This window comes from Lipotes vexillifer, unplaced genomic scaffold, assembly GCF_000442215.2.
Source record: "Lipotes vexillifer unplaced genomic scaffold, Lipotes_vexillifer_v1.1 scaffold518, whole genome shotgun sequence".
Lineage (NCBI taxonomy): Eukaryota > Metazoa > Chordata > Mammalia > Artiodactyla > Lipotidae > Lipotes > Lipotes vexillifer.
Genome location: NW_006780945.1, coordinates 1,930,532 through 1,949,051, shown reverse-complemented (window position 1 = coordinate 1,949,051; position 18,520 = coordinate 1,930,532). Strand labels below are relative to the sequence as shown.

General features: G+C 47.7%; 1 protein-coding gene across 1 annotated transcript in view; it reads left to right on the top strand.

Annotated features, from left to right (window-relative positions):
• The window catches only part of CD300A (CD300a molecule), a 14,049-nt gene extending 2,648 nt beyond the window's left edge, over positions 1–11,401 (top strand). The window contains exons 2-7 of the mRNA XM_007454383.1: positions 2,444–2,773; positions 3,422–3,566; positions 5,842–5,936; positions 9,810–9,847; positions 10,294–10,401; positions 11,267–11,401. Of these exons, the coding sequence (XP_007454445.1) occupies positions 2,444–2,773; positions 3,422–3,566; positions 5,842–5,936; positions 9,810–9,847; positions 10,294–10,401; positions 11,267–11,401 (851 nt within the window). The remainder of the gene's footprint in view (positions 1–2,443; positions 2,774–3,421; positions 3,567–5,841; positions 5,937–9,809; positions 9,848–10,293; positions 10,402–11,266) is intronic.
• Positions 11,402–18,520: the final 7,119 nt, after the last annotated feature.

Sequence of the window (18,520 nt, the reverse complement as noted above, 5' to 3'; positions counted from 1 at the left end):
TCCCTAACTTACTAGCTTCTGCTCTGGCTTTTGCTCTTTTCTCCTGGGTTGGGTGCGTATGCATGTGTTCCTCTCTCGACTTCTTGCTCTGGGTGATTCACTCGTTTATCTGGGATTTAGTGGGATGAGACTTTGCGCTTCTAAAGTAAAACATTAGGACAAAAAGGAGCATCCTGTTAGAAGAGATAGAGACAGACAGAGAGATAATGAGAGACAGAGACAAGAGACCCACAGAGAGACAGAGAAACAGACAGAGACAGAAAAAAAGAGACAGTGAGAGAGACAGATGGAGAGAGAGAAAGACAGACAGAGAGACAGAGACACAGGGAGAGAAACAAAGAGAGACAGAGTGGTAGAGCAAAGGGAAGGTAGACCACGGAGACAGATGGTTGGGTACTGTGGGTGGGGGTGATGGGGTGACCCAGACCAAGGTGGGGAGCTGAGAGCCAGGCAGAGAAAGGTGACAATTCACAGTCAAGGAGAGGCAGGGAATCGAGTCTGGATGTGGGGGCCAGGGGCAGCATCTTACATGAAGGAAGGGCTGGGACAGACATTTATCTATTAAGCACTTGGTATGTGTCAATTTTACTGATTTTTGTTTCTCTAGAAAATCACACATTCATCCAGATTTACACATTTATCTGTAGAGAATTTCTGCAAAGGACCGTCTCTGATTCTTTTAATTTTCTGTCTCTGTGATTATTTTATCTTTTCGTGTCTTCATTCAGCTGGACAGAGGATTATCTATTTTTATTAGATTGAATTTTCTGAAATTCCTTTTTTCTTCTTCAAAAATAGTAGAATGTCAGCAATTTCGTATGGTTCAACCTAACATTATTTGCCAGGCATTTTACACCCATTATCTCATTCAACACCCCCAAATGTCATGTGAGGCTTACCAATCATTACCACATAGCAGATTAGGCATCTGAAGCTCAGAGAGGTTAAGTTACTTGCCGTCAGAACACACAGCAGATATGTCATTAGTACCAACAAAACCCAGATTCTTCTGCTGCCCTTTCCACTTCACCGTGGCCATGGCTGCAGAGCATCTCAGGAAACGTCACACCTGTGACGGGGCTAGGAAAGGTTTCTCTGAAGGGCGTCTGCCACACAGGCCAGGAGAGGACGTCCTGATGGGCACCCGGGAGTGGGAGGATGGGAGTTTGCAGTCAGCTTTGGACACCTGTGGACTGAGAGCTGCATGGGGTGGGAGAGGTGCTCACACCCAAGTGTTTGTTGAGGGCCTACTATGTGTCGGGCACTTGTAGACATTGAAGATATACAAAGGAGGCCCCTGGAGTTTACATTCCAGCATCTTCAAGTGATTTAAGAACCTGAAAAAGCAAAGTGAAATTAACGAGTTCTAACTCTAGCAAAAGGGAGCAAGCAACCCCTCCCCCACCACTCTGGGGGCCTGATCACAGAATTACAGGGGTGTGAGGAGCGGTACCCAAAAGCATCAGGGAGGGGGGCGTGTCCTCGGCTTGGTGGCGAGCATTAACGTCACATGCATCGTCTTCGTCCCCCAACGCCCCTTAGCTGAGGACTCTCTGGGAAAATGGCAGACATAAAATCTTAGAAACAAAACATGAGCTTCCAAAAACAGCACAAACAAACACTAGCTTCCCTTGAAAATTAAGTCTACAGGAGCTGGGCAAACTGAAGTAAGACCCAGGATGAAATGAAGGCTGTCATCAGTAAACTTTCTGTGTGTGTGAAGGATTTTTTTTTTTTTTGCGGTACGCGGGCCTCTCACTGTTGTGGCCTCTCCCCATTGCGGAGCACAGGCTCCGGACGCACAGGCTCAGCGGCCATGGCTCACGGGCCCAGGTGCTCCGCGGCATGTGGGATCCTCCCGGACCGGGGCACGAACCCGAGTCGCCTGCATCGGCAGGCGGACTCTCAACCACTGCGCCACCAGGGAAGCCCGATTTTTTCTTTTTAATCCACAAAGTTTACCAAGCGTATCCAGTCTTTTTTTGTGAAATATTTGGCAGCCCTTTCTTGGCCTTGGTGCATGTTCCTTTGGTGGGAACAGATTTGCTGTGAGTGGTTCTTCAGATCACTGAGCTGCTCAGGCCTCAGGGTGAGATGCTGTCCCTCAGGAAGAGCCGGGTGCTTGGAGGCGAGCTCTTATTGTCCAGACAAGTTCGGAAGTGGGAGGTGTCTGGTTGGTGAGGGGTGAAGGGCAGAGGAAAGCAGGTTGGGATCTGGAGGAAGGAGCTGCTGTGATCAAAATCTTAAGGGTGACAGCGTGGAGGGATCTGGAGGAAGGAGCTGCTGTGATCAAAATCTTAGGGGTGACAGCGTGGACGGGGGAGGACTCTCTGGCTGATGGGAGGTGGCTGGCATGAGATGGGGGAACACTGGGTGGTGACCCCCAGAGTGCCCCTGACCCAAGCCCACCTCATGAACAGCCAGACTCGGTTGTGTTTTCCAGGCTGTTTGTCCCTGAGTGGCCCCAGCAGAGTGACAGGCATCGTGGGGGGATCCCTGAGCGTGGAGTGTCGGTATGCGGAGAAATACAGAGACAATAGCAAATACTGGTGCAAAGCCCCATGTTTGTTGTCGTGGAAGATTGTGGAGACCAAAGAGTCAGAGAGAGAAGTGATGAAGGGCCACGTGTCCATCAGGGACCATCCTGCAAACCTCACCTTCACAGTGACCTTGGAGAGCCTCAGAGAGGACCATGCAGGAAGGTACTCGTGTGGGATCATGGTACCATTTTCACTTGACCCCACCGTCCAGGTTGTGGTGTCTGTGTTCCCAGGTGAGCCGTGCACACACCTTCCCCCTGTACCAGCAACAGGGTTACCTGAAGAGTGTCAGGTTGGATTAGCCATCAGAGACCAAACTGCACATGTGTGTGTGTGTGAGAGAGAGAGAGAGAGGGGGAGAGAGTCAGGGCGCTGGCACCTCTCCTTAGTCTTGAGCGATGGGAAGGTGCCTGTCAGGGAAAGGGGAGGCTGAGAGAGTGAGGGTGCAAAGGAGAGAGGAGGGCGTGCTGGGGGCAGCCCCACAGAAGGTGGGGAGCTGAGTGGAGTGGGGGGGTGGCCGGGTGCCCAGTGCAGTGGGAGTGCTAATGAGATCTGCAGTCCAGACAGCCGTCTCTGGCAGGCAGCGTGTGGCTGTGACTTGGGGTGGGGGGAGAACGAGCCTGGGAGTGGGAGTGACTGTGGGCCCTCCAGAGAACGCTGACCTCATCAGCAGGATGGAATCGGGACTGTTGGGGACCTGTGTCCTGTTAGGAAATGCTCACTCAGCCCCGGGAGGGTCCTGGGGAGACTTCGGCTGCAGCGTCCTCCATCCTGCCCTCTTCCTGAGTGAGCATTTCATGTGAAATCAAACAAAAAAGTATTGGCGAGTGGTGGGAGAGTCAGAGAGCATTCCCTGGGTCTGATTTGTGTTTCTGCACCAGCACCAGTGCCAACCCACCACCCTGCTGCTGTGGCCGAGACCTCGACAATCACAGTCAATATTTCAACAATGTCATTCACCGCCCTGGCCATGGCGAGTCCCACCTACAGTGCCAGCAACGAGGAGGAAGCCATGCAGGGGTGGGGGTAAGGCACCCGAGTCCCCATGTCTTGGAGGTGGGCTTCCTCTTGTCCATTTGGGGCCAGGAGCCCCATCCCTTTGGCTGGGGACCTCTGGCTCTCTTTGCATCCAGGCTGGAAGCCAGTCTGCATCTCCTAGCTTGGGTTGTAGGGGTCAGGGTGAACCTGTCTTGGGCTCTGAGACAGGGCTCAGGCCGGGCAGAAGCTGGAGGGTGGCTGGAGGGAAAGTAAATTTTTTTTTTTTTTTGTGGTACGCGGGCCTCTCACTGTTGTGGCCTCTCCCGTTGCGGAGCACAGGCTCCGGACGCACAGGCTCAGTGGCCATGGCTCACGGGCCCAGCCACTCTGCGGCATGTGGGATCCTCCCAGACCAGGGCACGAACCCATGTCCCCTGCATCGGCAGGCGGACTGTCAATCACTGCGCCACCAGGGAAGCCCGGAAAGTAAATTTAATGAGAGCTGATGATATCCTACCAGGCACGTACTAAATGCCTCACATGAATGTTCTCATTTGTTACTCACAACCTTTACCATTATTACCCTCATTTTACAGACCAGTAAACCAAGGCTCTGAGAGGTTAAGTGATTGGCTGGGTCACGCAGCCACAGAGGCAGGCTAGGCTCCCAAGCCAAGTTTATGAGATTCCAAAGTCTTAGATTCTTTCTTCTAAGTTCGTGATTCTTGATCCTTTTTTTGGAGGGGAGGCCAAAAACCCCAGGAGAATCTGACAACATTTATAGATTCTCTCCCCAGAAAATACATACTGTCAGAAACCATTTCTGGGGTTCACAGACTCTCTATTCTGACACCACCTGGTGCCCTGCAGGGTGATTCCGGCACTGACCACCTGGAATTAGCACAGACCCCAGCGTCCCATAAGACTCCTAAGGCTCAGTGCCATAAGATGGCCTGACTTCAGAAATGCCAGGGCGCTTTGGGGATTCCCCAGGTCATCAGATTTCTGATCAACTGGATACAAACTTGGGGGTTCCCATGGGAAGTGCTGTACTTACAGATTTATCATAAAGGATAAATGTCAGGACCAGCCAATGGAGAGACACCCAGGGCGAGGTCTGGGCGGGTCCTGACTGCAGAGTTTCCAGTGGAGTCAGGGGACATCACCCTCCCAGGACATTGATGTGTTCACCAGCCAGGAATTTCCTCCAAGCTTTAGTGTTCATCGTTTTTATTTGGGTTTCATGACACAGGCCTGATTGATTGAGTCATTTTCCACATGACTGACCTCAATCCCCAGCCCCCCTTCACTTCCCTGAAGGTCAGGCTGGCTCAGAGCCCCAAATCTCTGATTACGTGGTGACCAGCTTCCATCCTGGGTCATGCCATCTCTCAGCAAGAACTCAGGCAGATCTAAGGGGCTCGTGAATAACAAACGTACTCCTATTACTAGGAAAATCCCAAGGATTTAGAGTCTTCCTTCCAGGAGCCAGGGGCAAAGGCCAGTCCGATTCTTTATTGCATGACACCCCCAAGGCCCCTCCACTGGCTTCCTGACAACCCAAGTGACAATCCTAATAACAGGCAAGGTGAAATTCAGGCCCCAAATATGCCACTTCCAGAAACTGGCTCTGCAGATGCACACCTGGGGGACAGAGCTGGGTTTTGTATGGCTGAAGCCTATGCAACTTATAGGGGGCAGGGGAGTGCATCTTTAAGAAAAAGACTAGAACATTACAGATGCAAACTAGGCATTAAAGAAAGGGCCCAAGCAAGTGAGGGACCAGAAACCCCAAGTTATGTCAGCGTCCCAGGAACTCAGCTCCTGCTTGGCCAAGTGTGAAATGGTATAGTTACAAGGTGAGTTTTTGCAGCCATGTTTGTAATTGCAATAGACTGGGAGAAATGCCCATAGAGAGGGTAGAGTTAAATAATTTATGGTCCGTCCTTGCAGTGGAATACTATGCAGCTGTAAAAAAAAAAACAACAAAACAAACACCCTGAAGGACTTCGTCAGGTACTGACATGGAAAGCTCTCCGAGACGCATTGTTAAGTAAAAAAACTAGTGTTTATACTCTGACTCTTTTGTGTGAAAAAAGGACATATATAAAAATAATGTACATTCGTATTTTCTTGTATCTGAATAAAGAGCCTCTGGAAGGTTCTTAGGTATACCGTGTGTGTGTGGGGGGGGGATTTAGGTAGATGGGGGATGTGTAGAAAGGAGACTTTATACCATCTACATTTTTTCAATGGGACCTTATCTATCTATTGAAGAAGAGAGGGAAGGCGTGATGCCCCACCTCACCTTCTCTCCCCTCAGGCTCCAAGCGCTGCTGGCCTTGTTAGCAGTTCTGCTGCTTCTGTTGGGGGGCATCTCACTGCTGGCCTGGAGAATGGTTCAGAGACGGATCAAATGTGAGTGAGTTCCTTACACCTGCCGCCCCAGGGTAAGCAGGCCCCGCCCACAGCCTCTGGTCTTTGAGGTTCTGTGTCCTGGTTCCCAGAATGGTCCTCAGATGCATCCCCAGAGACCACATATCCCAGGTGACCCTAGAGGGCAGATCCCAGAGGCGGTGTCCTGGCATGGCAGATGCAGGCTGTGGGAGATGGCTCCCCGAAAAGAGACCTTTCCCACAGCAGGGCCTGGGGTGGGTGCTTGTGAAGCCGTGTCCCTCTGCTGTCTAAACCCTTCTGTGACCTCCCACACTCTCCAAAGTCCAGGTCCCCACAGGACACTGAAGGCCCTCTGCAGTCTGCCCATCCTTACACTCTGGAAGGCAGCTGTCTCCCAACTTCTGCGTTTGCTCTGGGCGCCTGGGGTGCCGCCCTGCCTCTCTGTGGCTCACTCCTGCTGGGCCCTAAGCACTGCTCTCAGATTTCCTTTCCTCTGGGACCTTTTCTTGGCCCCCAAAGAGCAGCTTAGGGGCCCTTTCCGGGTGGACCTCGGTTCTTCCACCACGATAGCCCTTTTCACACCAGATTGTCACATCTGCTTCCATGCCTGCCTGCCCACCAGCCCGTGCGACTCCTTAAGATCAGGGACCCTGACTCGAGAAAGTACAGTATTTGTTGAATGAATGTATTATTTAATATCGTCACATTGGGCACCCCAGGAAGCTCCAGGCATCTTGTGGTCCAGTCACTCTTCTCTGAGCTCAGATTAAAAGAGAGAACGTAGGGTGCACCTAGCATCCTGTCCAGCGCTCAGTAAGTAGGTGCTCAATAAACAGTTGAGGAAATTAAATCAACAGAAGGACAGAGGAACCAGTGAAGCTGTGGCCTTGTTGTTAGCTGGAGGCCCGACTGTCACCTGGAGGACAGCCAGTTTCTGCCTGAGATGGAATGTGAGCCTCAAGTTTGCTGCGAGTTCTTGATTCCATGTGCACAGGGTTCTGGGGGGATGTTCGTTCGTAGTTACCAATGCTGAGCCTTTCAACGTTGCTCTGCTCCATAGCTGCAGTGCTAACTGGGAGTTGGTACTTTCTGGGGGCCGGGTGGAGGGGACCCTGCATTACTCTCTCACCTCCAGCATCCCCGCGGGGTTCAGCCTCTCCCCCCAGCACAGCTCAGGCCTTTAGGAGAGAAATCAGCCTCAACATATGTATCCTTGGTGGATGGAAAGAAAACCACTTCCTCTTCCCCATCTGCTGCTCCCATGTCATTTGGGGGAACCCTCCCCCTAAACTTCAGCCCATACTGCTTACCACATGGGGATTCTCCCAGCCTGGATTGCCTCAGATCTGTGGGTCCCAGCCATCTCCACGGTGTCCTTTCACCTAAAAAGCACCCCCCCACACTTAAAAAAGGGATGTGTGATCGCTGTAGAAAATTGGAAAAGTAAGTAAAGCACAAAGAAGGAAATAAATTCACCCTAATAAATAAAAACGGAAGCTCGCACCACCTAGAGAAAACCAACCACGGGCATTTGAGTCACGTCCATGCAGTCCCTTGCACATCTGATTTCTTAAAATGTTTGCATCATACTGTAATTCCACTTTTAAACCTTAACGTATTGTATGATTTTCCCTCTGCTAATAATGTTCTGAAAATCCCTGACTCAGAGTTGACTTGTGCGGGTGGGTTACACCTTGTTACGTGATCTTTGTTTAACAGGAGAAAGGTTTTCTGTTCAAGTAGCCTGACTGTCCCTCCCCTGCTTTGCTTCTCAGCTCCTGTCTCCTGGCTGTATCTGGGGTTGTCTACCCAGTGTCCTTGCCCCTCCGGCCTCAGCCTGATGCCTGCCCTACCACCCACTCATGGTTTTTCCCCTCAGCCCACTCTTGTTCATTCATTCATTCACTCACACAGCAAAGCTGTCCTGAGCAACTGTTGTGCACGAGGACCTGTGCCGGGCTCTTGGGGACACTGTCATGATCAGGGTAGACTGGCTCCACCTTCAGGGTGCTTCCCATCCAGGTGGCTGCCACCCAACTCTTTCAATGCCAGCTTCCCTCCCCAGGAATGGACTCCCATCCCTTCCTCACCAGCCCCCTTCCTCCTTATCATCAAATCACCCATCTCAGCTGAAGGGACGGAGGGTAGTGGGGCACCCACCTGCAGCATTTGGAACAAAATGTGTTCATATCTCAGAGCCCCTGGTTGCGTGTTCTGCTGAGTCAACTGATGGGGCTTAGCAAACGCTTCTGTCACACGTGCCCTTGTGTCTCCTGAAGGTGGGTATCTCACCTTTGACTTTGGGGCTCCCTCCCTGAGGCTGGACAGTGTCTCCCCGCAGCGTTTAATGGACTGGGCTCTGGAGTTGCCTGGCGGCGCACCTAGACCTACAGGGCATTCTGGCTGTGTGTGCATCACCTGCTCCCCATCGGCTCCTGGGGCTCCAGGTTGAAAGGGCCAGGGGTGCACAGAGTTTTGCTCGGAGGCAGGACAGCTGCAGAGCCACGCTGCAGGAGCCAGAAACAAAAGGTTGTGTGACCTGAGCTGCGATCCCTCAGAGCTGACAGGGCCTCGTGTCTGGGAGGGACAGACTCCCAGGCCAGGGGGTCAGAGCAGATGACCCTTGTGACTTTGTATAGTTTGATGTGGCTCTAGGTCTCCACAAGGACACTGCCTTTTTCTGCTGCGGAGCACAGGCTCCAGACGTGCAGGCTCAGCGGCCATGGCTCATGGGCCCAGCCACTCCGCGGCACGTGGGATCTTCCGGGACCGGGGCACAAACCCGCGTCACCTACATCGGCAGGCGGACTCTCAACCACTGCGCCACCAGGGAAGCCCAAGGACACTGCCTTTTATTTTATTATTTTATTTAAACAAATTTAGGGCTTTGTTAAAACACAGACAGCTGGACTTCATCCTCAACGTTGATAATTTAGTACATCAGCAGTGGGGCCTGCAGATCTGCATTTTTTTTAATTGCGGTAAAAAAATACGTTCCATAAATTTTTTTTTAAAATTTGACTTATTTTTGGCAGAGTTGGGTATTTGTTGCCACGCGCGGGCTTTCTCTAGTTGCGGTGGACCTGGGCTACTCTTCGTTGTGGTGCGCCAGCTTCTCACTGCGGTGGCTTCTCTTGCTGCGGAGCACGGGCTCTATGCGTACAGGCTTCATTAGTTGTGGCTCACGGGCTCTAGCGCGCAGGCTCAGTAGTTGTGGCGCACGGGCTTAGTTGCTCCGCAGCATGTGGGATCTTCCCCGACCAGGGCTCGAACCCGGTCCCCTGCATTGGCAGGTGGATTCTTAACCACTGTACCACCAGGGAAGCCCCCTACCATAAAATTTGCCATCTTAACCATTTCTAAGTTTACAGTTCAGTAGTGTCATGTATATTTACATTGTTGCAAAAGAGACTTCTAGAACTTTTTCATCATACAGACACTTCCTTTTAAATGAGTGTCCTTCCTTTCTTGTCTCTCCCACCTGGGAACTTTTTTTTTGTTTTTGGCCATGGTATGCAGCACGCGGGATCTTAGTTCCCTGACCGGGAATCGAACCCATGTCACCTACATTGGAAGCGTGAAGTCCTAACCACTGGACTGCAGGGGTAGTCCCTGGGGAACATTTTTATGAGTGACTGTTTGGAGAACTACCTTTGTTTGGCCCCTCTCCCCAAGCTGGATCCTTCCTGCTCATTCGTTTATTCATTCATGTCCTCATTCACTAATTCACCCATTCAACAAACCCTTGAGTTCCTACCACGCTACCGGCCTGAAGCAATAGGTCCCCAGGGCTGAAGTCTCTAGGGAAAGGCCTTCCTCCGGTTGGACAATAGGGATCCCCATCCCTGCCTTGTGCTGGGATTCAACCTCCTTTCTCTTCTCTTGTCTCTTTAGCTGGTGAGAATCCAGAGCCTCCCCAGAACCCCAGTCAGGTAAGAAAGGCTACTGCAGGAGGAGTGTCTGGGTAGCTGGGGGGAGCACAGAGGATGTTTGGGGCCTGACCTGTCCCATCAGCCAGTGGAGGTCTGTGTGGATCACACATGGATGGAGCGAGGTGCTCACCCCGAACGGGAAGAACAATGCCTGGGAGATCTGGTCACTGGGTCATCATGAACTCTAGCCAGTCTCTTCCCACCCCAGGGAAAGTGGAGTGAGGGAGGGTCCTCCCAGCCCAGCTGTTGACCTGACCATTCAAATACTCCCCTGAGAGGACCAGCGTGTGGGAAGGGGGAGGCCGAGTGGGAAGACTGGTACACTCAGAGCAGAGAGGGAAAGGGGAGATGCTTGCAGAGAAGGAGGGACAGAGGGCCCTATGGGCTGGACCATGGAGGGGCTCTGTGGACACCCACCAAGCCCTCACACCTCCTGCCCACCCTAGGCTGCTGAGCAGAGTGAGCCCTGCTATGAGAATCTAGAGCTGCAGATGTGGCCCCTTCTGGAACAGCCCGTTCGACCCACACAGGAGGAGGTGGAATACAGCAACTTGGTGAGTGCAAGGGCCCAGCTCCTGTCACAGGGACCCCGGGCTATGATAGAGGCATCACCTAGCGGGGTGGCAGCAGGCAGAGAGGGGAGTGAGGGGATCAACAGTGTTTCTCTAGGACAAGGACACGTAGAAAACGGGGCAAGTGTAGATTTTGCCAAAGGTTGTTGTCCTTGTAGCTGGGGGTAAGGGGGTGGGGTGGGAGATGAAGGAGCTATTGAAATGGCCGGTGATAATCAATAGTTAATAAAGTACAGCATTTATTAGGCACCGACCATGTACCATACACCCAATGTTAAAGACTGCGATTTCTCACTGTTTTGGTCCTATGATCTCTTTGGTATGAACTCTGCTTTTCAGATTTTTATCAATGACCCCCTGTGGGTCAACCCTTTGGCACAGCCATTGTAAAGTAGAATAATGGAAGAGGTTGCCTCCCAACCCTACCTGGCCCAGGGTCGTAAGCCACCCATTAGTGGAACAGTTTAGGCAGAGGCTGAGGGATCAGTTGTTAGAGAAGATGAGGGGGAGATTTAAGCATCAGACACGTGGCCCTGAGACCAACAACATCCTTGTTTTTCTAACTTGGTGACTAATGACCGCAAAGTAGACCCCAGGGAATCCCCCGGCTCTGAGGCCTGGGACTTTGTGCTGTGTCTTGACCAGGTCGGGTGGAGCAGGTGGGTGGACAGGATCTTGGAGACCAGCCCTTGCAAGAGAAAGAGGCCAGGACAGTGGGGAAAGGTGGAGCCACCGCCCCCCAGTGGAACCTCTCTAATGCCCTGTCTAGTGTCTCCCAGACTCCACCCTAAGCTGGGGGTTCCTGCTTCCCCTGCCTCTCCTGAGCCTCTGGTCTCTGTCTCTGCAGGGGCTCCCCAGTGAAAACGTTCACTACACCTCAGTGGTATTTGATTCCCGAAGCCAGGATTCTAAGACGGACAGAATTCCCTCCCAGAAGCCCCAGACGCAGGATCCAGTGTACAGCGTGGTTAAGAAGACATAAGCTTGTGTCTCCAGCCTTGCCAACTGGAGGGCTCTGTGAGTCACAGGAGGCCAAGGGCTCAGCCCCCACCCACGTCTGCCTCCACTTGCTCCCCTTGATGGTGACCGACAAGACAGCTGGGCTCCCCAGGACTGTCCCTCTTGTGCCATCAGCCAGGCTGGCTTCATTGAGGACGACCAGGAATGCGGTTCTGGATGGACCTGTGGGAAACCTTCCATCCTACTGGCTCTCGATGCATCTTTCCTGTCTTCTCTGTTTCATCCCAGCTCTGTGTGTGGAGGGCAGAAGCTCAGCCCCATGTGACTCCAGGAAAAGATGTGACCCATGTAGGGTGGTACCTTCGAATAGCTTTGTAAATCACAGCCCCATGGAAATGTCTGGGATTGCTGGGGAGTGGGGAGAACTGATGCAGAGCCAGAAGCATACAAAGGCACTGAAGGCTGGGTCCCCCTCATCTTACAGACAAGGAGACTAAGACCCAGAGAGAAGAGAGTCTTGTCCATGGCTCCAGAACTAGCAGCACGTTTCTCTGGACTCTTAGGTTTACTGTTAATATAAAGTTTAAAGTATCTTAAGAGAGAAGAAAAAATTAAAAGAAAAATTCTTTCTTTTGAAGGCTGAATAATATTCCATTTATGTATATATCACATTATGCTTATCCACTCATCTGTCAGTAGGTACTTGGGTTGCTTCTATGTTTTAGCTCTTGTGAAAAATGCTGTTATGAACATGGTGTACGAGTATCTCTTCGAGACCCTGCTTTCAATTCTTTTGGGTATATACCCAGAAGTGGAATTGCTAAATCATATGATAATCTATTTTTAATTTCTGAGGAACTGCAATACTGTTATCTGCAGCAGATGTACCATTTTACATTCTCACCAACAGTGCACAAGGGTTTCCAATTTCTCCACAACCTTTTCAACACTTGGTTTTTATTCCTGTTTTTTGTTTTTTTAATAGTAGCTATCCTAATGGTTGTGAGGTGGTATCTCATTGCAATTTTGATTTGCATTTCCCAAGTGATTAATGATGTTGAGCACTTTTCATGTGCTTATTGGCCATTTGTGTATCTTCTTCAAAGAAATGTCTATTCAAGCCTTTTGTCCATTTTCAAATTGATTTTTTTGTAGTTGTTGAGTTTTAGTTGTCTATGTATTCTGGATGTTAATCCTTGTCAGATATATGATTTGCAAATATTTTCTCTCATTCTGTGGGTTGCCTTTTTACTCTGTTGATAGTGTCTTTAAAGCACAAAACTTTAAAATTTTCATGAAGTCCAATTTGTCCATTTTTTCTTTTGTTGCCTGTGCTTTTTGGGTCATAGTCAAGAAATCGTTGCCATATCCAAGGTTGTGAAGATTTTGTCACATATTTTCTCCTAAGAGTTTAATGGTTTTAGGTCTGACATTGAGGTCTTTGATCATTTTTTTGTTTGTTTGTTTTTTGCGATACGCGGGCCTCTAACTGTTGTGGCCTCTCCCGTTGCGGAGCACAGGCTCCGGACGCGCAGGCTCAGCGGCCATGGCTCACGGGCCCAGCCGCTCCGCGGCACGTGGGATCTTCCCGGACTGGGGCACGAAGCTGCGAACCCTGCATCGGCAGGCGGACTGTCAACCACTGCGCCACCAGGGAAGCCCTCTTTGATCATTTTGAGTTAATTTTGTATATGCTGTTACGTAAGGGACCAACTTAATTCTTTTGCATGTAGATATCCAGTTTTTCCAACACCATTTGTTGAAAAGACTGTCCTTTCTCCATTGAATGGTCTTGACCACCAAGTCAAAAATCATTTGACTATATATGTGAGGGTTTATTTCTGGACTCTATTTTATCCCATTGGTCTATGTGTTTGACTTTATGCCAGAATCACTCTCTCTTTTTTTAAATTAATTAATTAATTAATTTATTTTTGGCTGCATTGAGTCTTTGTTGCTGTGCACAGGCTTTCTCTAGTTGCGGCGAGCGGGGGCTACTCTTTGCTGCGGTGCATGGGCTTCCCATCGCAGTGGCTTCTCTTGTTGTGGAGCACGGGCTCTAGGTGCATGGGCTTCAGTAGTTGTGGCACGTGGGCTCAGTAGCTGTGGCTCTTGGGCTCTAGAGCGCAGGCTTAGTAGTTGTGGCACACGGGCTTAGTTGCTCTGCGGCATGTGGGATCTTCCCGGACCAGGGCTTGAACCCGTGTCGCCTGCATTGGCAGGCGGATTCTTAACCACTGCACCACCAGGGAGGTCCCCAGGATCACTCTCTTTTAATTACTGTGGCTTTACAGTAAGTTTTGAAACCAGGAAGTGTGAGTCTTCTAGTGTTGTTCTTTGTTTTCAAGACTGTATTTGTTATTGGAGGTCCCGTGAGATTCCATATGAATTTTAGGATGGGTTTTTCTATTTCTGCAAAAAATGTCATTGGAATTTCAATAGGAATTGCATTGAATCTATAGATCACTTTAGGTAGTATTTTTATCTTAACAACATTAAGTCTTCCAATCCATGAACATGGGATGTGTTTTCATTTATTTACGTCTTTTGTAATTTCTTTCAGCAATGTTTTGTAGTTTTCATTGTACAAGTCTTTCACCTCCTTGCTTAGGTTAATTCCTAAGTATTTTGTTCTTTTTGATGCTATCGTCAATGGAATTGTTTTCATAATTTCCTTTTCAGATTGTTAACTGTTAATGTACAGAAATGCAACTGATTTTGGTGTGTTGATTTTGTACCCTGCTACTTTGCCAAATTCATTTATTCACTCTAACAGGGGGTTTTTTTTGGTGGAATCTTTTTGGGTTTTCTACATATAAGATCATATCATCAGCAAACAGATAATTTTACTTCTTTCTTCGCAATTTGGATGCCTTCTATTTCTTTTTCTTGCATAATTGCTCTGGCTGGGATTTCCAGCACCATGTTGAATAGAAGTAGCAAAGTGGGCATCCTTAGCTTCTTAATCTTAGAGGAAAAGCCGTCATTCTTTCACAGTTGCGCATGATGTCCACTGTGGGTTTTCTATATACGGCTTTTATAATGTTGGAGTAGTTTCCTTCTATTCCTAGTTTGTTGAGTGTCTTTATCATAAAAGGATGTTGAATTTTGCTAAATGCTTTTTCTGCATCAATTGAAATGATCACATGGGCTTTTCCCTTCACTGTGTTAATATAGTGTACTACATTGATCAATTTTTATGTTGAATCATCCTTGCATTCCAGGAATAAATCTCACTTGGTCATGGTGTATAATTCTTTTTTTTTTGTTTTTTGTTTTTTTTGTGGTATGCGGGCCTCTCACTGTTGTGGCCTCTCCCGTTGCGGGGCACAGGTGCCGGACGCGCAGGCTCAGCGGCCATAGCTCACGGGCCCAGCCGCTCCGCGGCATGTGGGATCTTCCCGGACCGGGGCACGAACCCGTGTCCCCTGCATCGGCAGGCGGATTCGCAACCACTGCGCCACCAGGGAAGCCCGGTGTATAATTCTTTTAGTATTTTGCTGAATTCTGTTTGAGAGTATTTGAGGATTTTTGCATCAGTGTTCATAAGGGAAATTGGTCTGTAGTTTTCTTTTCTTACGGTGTCTGGCTTTGATATCAGAGTGTTACTGGCCTCATATAGTGATTCTGGAAGAGTTCCGCTTTTTTCTATTTTTTTTGGAAGAGTTTAAGAAGGACTGGTATTAGCGCTTCTTTAAATGTTTGGTGGAATTCGCCTGGGAATCCATCTGGTTCTGGGCTTTTCTTTGTGGGGAGGTCTTTGATTACTGATTCAGTCTCCTTATTTCGTTATTAGTCTGTTCAGGCTTTCTATTTCTTCTTGATTCACTCTTGGTAAGTTCTAGAAATTTGCCCATTTTATCTAGGCTATCCAATTTTTTGGTGTACAGTTGTCCGTAGTACTCTCATAAACGTTTTTGTTTCTGTGGAATTGGTAGAGATGTCCCCGCTTTCCTTTCGAATTTTGGTAATTTCAGTCTTCTGTTTTTCTTAGTCCATCTAGGGAAAGTTTTGTTGATTTTGTTGATCTTTCAAAGAACAAACTTTTGGTTTCGTTGATTTTCTCTCTTTTCCTCTATTCTCTATTTTGTTTAGCTCTGCTCTAATATTTATTATTTCCATCCTTCTGCTAGTTTGGGGCTTATCCTTCTTTTTCCAGTTCCTAAAGTTGTAAAGTTAGGTTTTTTATTTGAGATCTTTGCCCCCCGCCCTTGTTAATGTAAGCATTTAAATTTCCCACTTAGCACTGCTTTTGTTGTGCCCCATAAGTTTTGGTAGGTTGTGTTTATATTTTCATTTATCTTTAAGTGTTTTCTATTTCCATTTATGATTTCTTCTTTGATCCATTGGTTGTGTAAGAGTGTGCTGTTTAGTTTCCACAAGTCTGTGAATTTTCCAGTTTTACTTTTTTTTCCCTTTTCAAGTATTTATTGAAAGATAAATAAACATAAATTGGTTGGTTATGTGTCAGTGTCAATTAGTTTTTTGAATCTGTCTTGTAATACTGTGTAATCTCTTATAAAAAAAATTTTTTTTGAGCATTGAGTAATGCCCTTGCAGTATGAATTGGGCCAACCATCAGATGTGTCTCCTCTCCTGTCTCAGTATGAATAAAATGCAGTTAAAAAACAATGAAGAGAATCCAGTTTAACATTTGTTATTTATTTCTAGTTTCATCCTGTTGTGGTCAGAGAAGAAACTTTGTGTATCTATCTTTTTAAATCTATTAAGACTAAGTTTGTGGCCTCATATATGGTCTATCCTGGAAAATGTCCCAAGTGCACTTGAGAAGAATAAATATATTGTTTTTGGGTAGAGTGTTCTGTATGTATCTGTTAGATCTAGTTGATTTATTGTGTTAAGTTCTCTATTTTCTTACTTATCTTCTGTCTGGTTGTTCTATCCATTATTGAGAGTCAGGTAATGAAGTCTCCAACTACTACTGTAGAATTGTCTATGTCTTCCTTCAGTTCTGTCTGCTTTTGCTTCACATATTTTGGTGGTCTGTTGTTAGGTCCATAATTACGTGTAATTGTTGTATCTTCTTGATCTTACTACCTGTCCACGTTTATGTTGTATGAGACAAATAAGCCTGAACGTCTTTAGGTAACTGTTTGTTGGAGTTTCTGCTATTTACAGGAAGCTACATTCCAAACTGAGGCAGAGCTCTAACCCAGAATCTCTTCCTATGTTGTCAGGGATGTTTGTTAAAACTTCACCATCCACCCAGATGGAGGAGACATCTGTTTGGAGTTCCCCCAGTATGTTCTAATCAAGTCTGTATTCATTCGTTTGCTCATTCACTCATCCAGCTACCTAGTCATTGGTTCAACAAAAATTATTTGAACACTCAAAGGTACTATTAAATGCAGCAGTGAAACTATAGCAGCAAATACAGTAGTGAAAAAGATACACCATACCTGTTTTCAGAGAGCTTGCTGTCTAGTGGGAGCAATATTAAATTACAAAATGAAAACAACCAGAGGAATAGCCAGGTGGCCTCATGCATCTGTGAAGCCTGACCATGACACAACGGTAGGTGGAACCCTTCACATACAACACGGTGTTGAGTGGTGTTCCCTGATGCCGTGCAACATGGACTCCTGGCAATGAGGATTTGAAAGGTGGATGTGAAGAGTGTTGAGCGACCCCATAATGTGGACAGGGGCTTAGTCATGTACCTGTGCAGAGTAAGCGCTCAAAACATTCGTTGACATGAACTGAATTCGGTCCAGTCACATTCCAAGCTTGACCTAAAGCGGCCCTTAGAGGTATCCCATTTCCAATCAGAGGGTGACCTCTGCAGGGTGGTTTCAAACGTAGAAGGACATGGCAGAAGATAGAATCTAACACCTAAGAGGTTCTTTGCAGGTCTCTGTCTCCTCAAATGGAGTGAATTTTAAGATATTTATTTAGTCTGAATTTTCACCAATTAGAAAGAAATCCTCTGTAAAATGCAAATATCTAGAGCATCAGTCAGGGGAATTGATGCTAGCTGCTGTAACAACCACAACCATGAAACTGGTTGGCATGGCAGTGGGGGCCAGATCAAGATGGTATTTCTGTCATAGCTGCATACTGTCCCCACCCCCCGTCCCATGAATCTCTAAGGCATGGCGTAGGGATGTTTCCCAGTGTAGACTGCCCAGCATGGTTGCTACCCCTTGGGAGTCCTTAATATCCCTTCCTGACGGTGGGTCTCAGTTGAGACCATCCCAGTTCTCCAGAGGAGGTCTACCAGAGAAAGTGGGGCTGGCTCTCCATCTTCTTTTCGCAGAAGTCTCGTTGCCTTAATCTACACAGATTTGCCCAACTTCCTTTCAGGAAGCTCTGCACACCAAAGGACATTGGGAAAGGCAATCTTCGCAAGCCAGATATTTTTTTAAGTTCTTGTATAGCTTTCCTCCAGGGCTCCCGGGGGAAGTGTATTGGGGCTGGCTCTCCATCTTCTTTTCGCAGAAGTCTCGTTGCCTTAATCTACACAGATTTGCCCAACTTCCTTTCAGGAAGCTCTGCACACCAAAGGACATTGGGAAAGGCAATCTTCGCAAGCCAGATATTTTTTTAAGTTCTTGTATAGCTTTCCTCCCGGGATCCCGGGGGGAGTGTATCATAACTGCATCAGGAAGAGCGGCAACCTGGTGACTCTTCCCTGAACAAATATCTGCTCTAGGGTGATTTGTCAGGAGATGCCTCAACTTACCTTCGACTGGATTTCATATTTTAAGTTGTATTTATTAAAAATTAGGCATCGTATTACCCAACTGAAAACTCAAAATTTATAGGAGAATGTACAGTGAAAATCAGTGCCCTTATTCTTGTCCCTGGTCATCCAGAGATAATGTTAATATTCTTATGTTTCTTCCCTTTTAATCATAGAGCATAGATCTATACAGCATATATCTCTAGCTACCTACCTATCCATATATCTATCATCTATTTATCTATGATGTATATGATATATATAGATATATAATATATATGATTTGATACATGATATATGACATATATGTGTCTGACCTTCAGTTTTCTTACCTGTAAAATGGGGGAACTAACACTATAAATCTTTGTATGTTTGCGATGAGGATAAAATGATATAGCAGGGTACTTAAATCACATAACACAGTAATAATAAATGTAG